Source organism: Mandrillus leucophaeus, unplaced genomic scaffold (assembly GCF_000951045.1).
Source record: "Mandrillus leucophaeus isolate KB7577 unplaced genomic scaffold, Mleu.le_1.0 Scaffold52, whole genome shotgun sequence".
NCBI classification, from domain to species: domain Eukaryota; kingdom Metazoa; phylum Chordata; class Mammalia; order Primates; family Cercopithecidae; genus Mandrillus; species Mandrillus leucophaeus.
Window position 1 is genome coordinate 4,127,753 of NW_012105586.1, and position 3,134 is coordinate 4,130,886.

Below are 3,134 nucleotides of genomic sequence, written 5' to 3' on the forward strand. Positions count from 1 at the left end.
GGCCAAAGCCACTAGCCTGGGATGACGAGAGCATCGCTGAGTCTTCACCTGAACAACGGAAGCTTGGTCAAAATGATTTCTAGACTTAAAAAGATGGAAAACGTGCTTTTTCCTGCATATCCAGCCATACGGAAACTCCTTGTATACCTGGCCCATTTGGAGAACTGTGAATACCGTAAAACTATCCCCACAGATTAGCCTGTGACCAGTCTCTGACATCATGTTGTAAATGAAACATGGGACCAAAGTTTTGAGGTATTACAAAAAAAGGCAAATTATAAAAACCAGAGAGTGCTGATTAGAAAATTTCAAATTGGCTTAGCAAGATCCATCATAATGAAAGCAAGACTGTAAATTACAGGTAAGTGTGAATGGTTCAGCCACCTCTAGCTTCTAATGCAAGGTGCCCTGGGGAATAACTTCACGGCCTCAAGTGATTGATTGGGAATAATGTATTCCAATGGGAAAGGGAAGTGAGGAAAGAAATTCATCTCTCACCAGTGAATTACTCCTCCTGGCTAAGAGCTTCACATCTTCAGTGTTAATTGTGGTTCTTTTCGCATGTCTGCAGAAAGGGCAGAAGCAAGTCACCAAAATGTTTGGTATTATTTAAAGTTTTGATGAAACACAGAAGTTCAGGGTCAGACTTCAAAAGAGCAGGGATCTCTAAGTAGCCCATCCTTTTAGATAAAGGGCATTAAGCAAAAGTGACACAAAAATTTGTGAAGTTCCCAAGACCCCAATTAAGTAAAGAGATGGAGAAAGCAAAGGCCATCTCTCCACCTCTGCTTAGGGCCAAGGGCACCTGAAGAGTCAAACACAGACAGGAGGCTCGGGGCTTAGAGTCCTTCCAAACCTGGCTTCCTTGGTCACAGCTAAGGCCACAGAAAAATCAAGAAGGTCAGTGTACAACTCTAGTGCAGAGAAAATGAGCCTCACGATACAGAGGGTACCTGCTTAAATAGACACTAAATAGAAGAACAAGGAGAACCTCCACAAAGGATGGCTTTACTTAGGTCAAGATTCTGACGTTCTCCAAGGGCTAACTTACAGGAAAAAGCATATGCAGATGCCTCCTAATGCTCCGTTCCCAACAGGCAGTTAATGCATTCCCTCCCTCCACAATAACACAGGCAGAACAAAGAACATCCTCTTTTTTTTTTTTTTTTTTTTGTTTTTGAGACGGAGTCTCATTCTGTCACCCAGACTGGAGTGCAGTGGCACAATCTTGGCTCACTGCAACCTCCACCTCCCGGGTTCAAGCAATTCTCTGCCTCAGCCTTCTGTGTAGCTGGGATTACAGGCGCCCCCACCATGCCCCACTAATTTTTTTGTATTTTTAGTAGAGACGGGGTTTCACCATCTTGGCCAGGCTGGTCTCGAACTCCTGACCTCATGATCCAGCTGCCTCGGCCTCCCAAAGTGCTAGGATTACAGGCGTGAGTCACCGCGCCCAGCCACAAAGAACATCCTTTAAACTGGAGTCTGCTTCTTGCTCACAAGTTGGACTCAAATTCTCATTCTAGTCCTTTTATCTTTGCTAGGAAAGGTAATTTGAGATAATAAGCTCTATTCAATAATATATTACTCTGATTACACCCTTTCTTTCCATTTCTAACTTTCCCACAAAATACACAGGTACTTTGTAAGCAGGAATAAATAGGAATCTTTGCATCCTTAATAACTAGCAAAGCAGCCAGCACACATGGTGAGTCCTCACTGAACAACTGCTGAGTTAAAAGATAAATTCACACAGAAATTATTCTCCATAATTTGGCCAAATTAATCCTTCACATTCTGCTAAATATACAAATATCACGTCATCTCATCGTGATTGATAGTATCTGCTTGTCATGAGATAATAATACCCACTTCAAGAGATAATTTTCTAATTAGCAACCTGCAAGGACCACACAGGAGAGAAAAAAGACAGAGGTGACATAAGAGCAGCCACAAAGAATGAGGCCAGAACACAGATGTTCTGTCTGGGTGGAGAATATTAAGTGCGCGTGGACAGGGTGGCCCAGTCTCAACCTCACAACCAGGCTGCTCTGTCTGGAGTTACATTCTCTTAAAGTGCAGTAAAAGGAATAAGCACAATGAACCGTTTACAGAGCGAACCTATCTGCTGACAAGAAAGTTTTATGAACAATGATCTCAGTCCTCTCTGCCACTTCAGCTTTGCCTCCGGTATCTCTGCACTAAGGCCTCTGATGGAAGGGGCAGGGCATCCTCTGCCAGCCACTGCGTATCGCAGACTCTCCTAAGTCAAACCTCCAACTCCAGAAAATTACTCTAGCTAGGCAAAATAAAAAGCAATTTTTCATATAATATGCTTTGTAACACAGGCCTTAAAGACGATTCCCAAAAGTTCCCAGAATGTATTTCCTGTAGAATATCTATCTTCTTCAAAATGTTTAACAATACTAGGAGACTACAGATTTCAAAGCTAAATAAATTCACAACTCAGGCCAGGTGTGGTGGCTCATGTCTATAATCCCATAGCTTTGGGAAGCCGAGGTGGGTGGATCATTTGAGGTCAGGAGTTTGAGGCCAGCCTGGCCGACACAGTGAAACCCCGTCTCTACTACAAAGACAAATATTAGCCGGGTGTGGTGGCGGGCACCTGTAATCCAGCTACTTGGGAGGCTGAGGCAGGAGCATCGCTTGAACCCAGGAGACGGAAGCTGCAGTGAGCTGAGATCACACCACCGCACTCCAGCCTGGATGATAGAGTGCGACTCCATCTCAAAAAAAAAAAAAATTAACAACTCAGATTGGCAGTTGCTTTCCAAAGTCTGCCAGTGAATTGATTTAGAATTTAATTGTGTATTCTCTGGCCAGGCATGGTGGATCACACCTGTAATCCCAGCACTTTGGGAGGCTGAGGCAGGTGGATCACCTGAGGTCAGGAGCTCGAGACCTGCCTGGCCAACATGGTGAAACCCCCATCTCTATTAAAAACACAAAAATTAGCGGGAGTGGTGGCGTGTGCCTGTAGTCCCAGCTACTCGGGAGGCTGAGGCAGGAGAATCGCTTGAACACGCGAGGCAGAAGCTGCAGAGAGCCGAGATTGAGCTGCTGCTCTCCAGCATGGGCGACAGAGAGAGACTCTGTCTAAAAAAAAAAAAAAA

The 3,134-nt window shown here is 44.4% G+C and overlaps 1 protein-coding gene across 1 annotated transcript in view; it reads right to left on the reverse strand.

Annotated features, from left to right (window-relative positions):
- Positions 1-429: 429 nt before the first annotated feature.
- Positions 430-3,134, reverse strand: part of LOC105551416 (centromere protein S-like) — a 10,972-nt gene continuing 8,267 nt past the window's right edge. The window contains exon 4 of the mRNA XM_011996639.1: positions 430-565. Within this exon, the coding sequence (XP_011852029.1) occupies positions 430-565 (136 nt within the window). The remainder of the gene's footprint in view (positions 566-3,134) is intronic.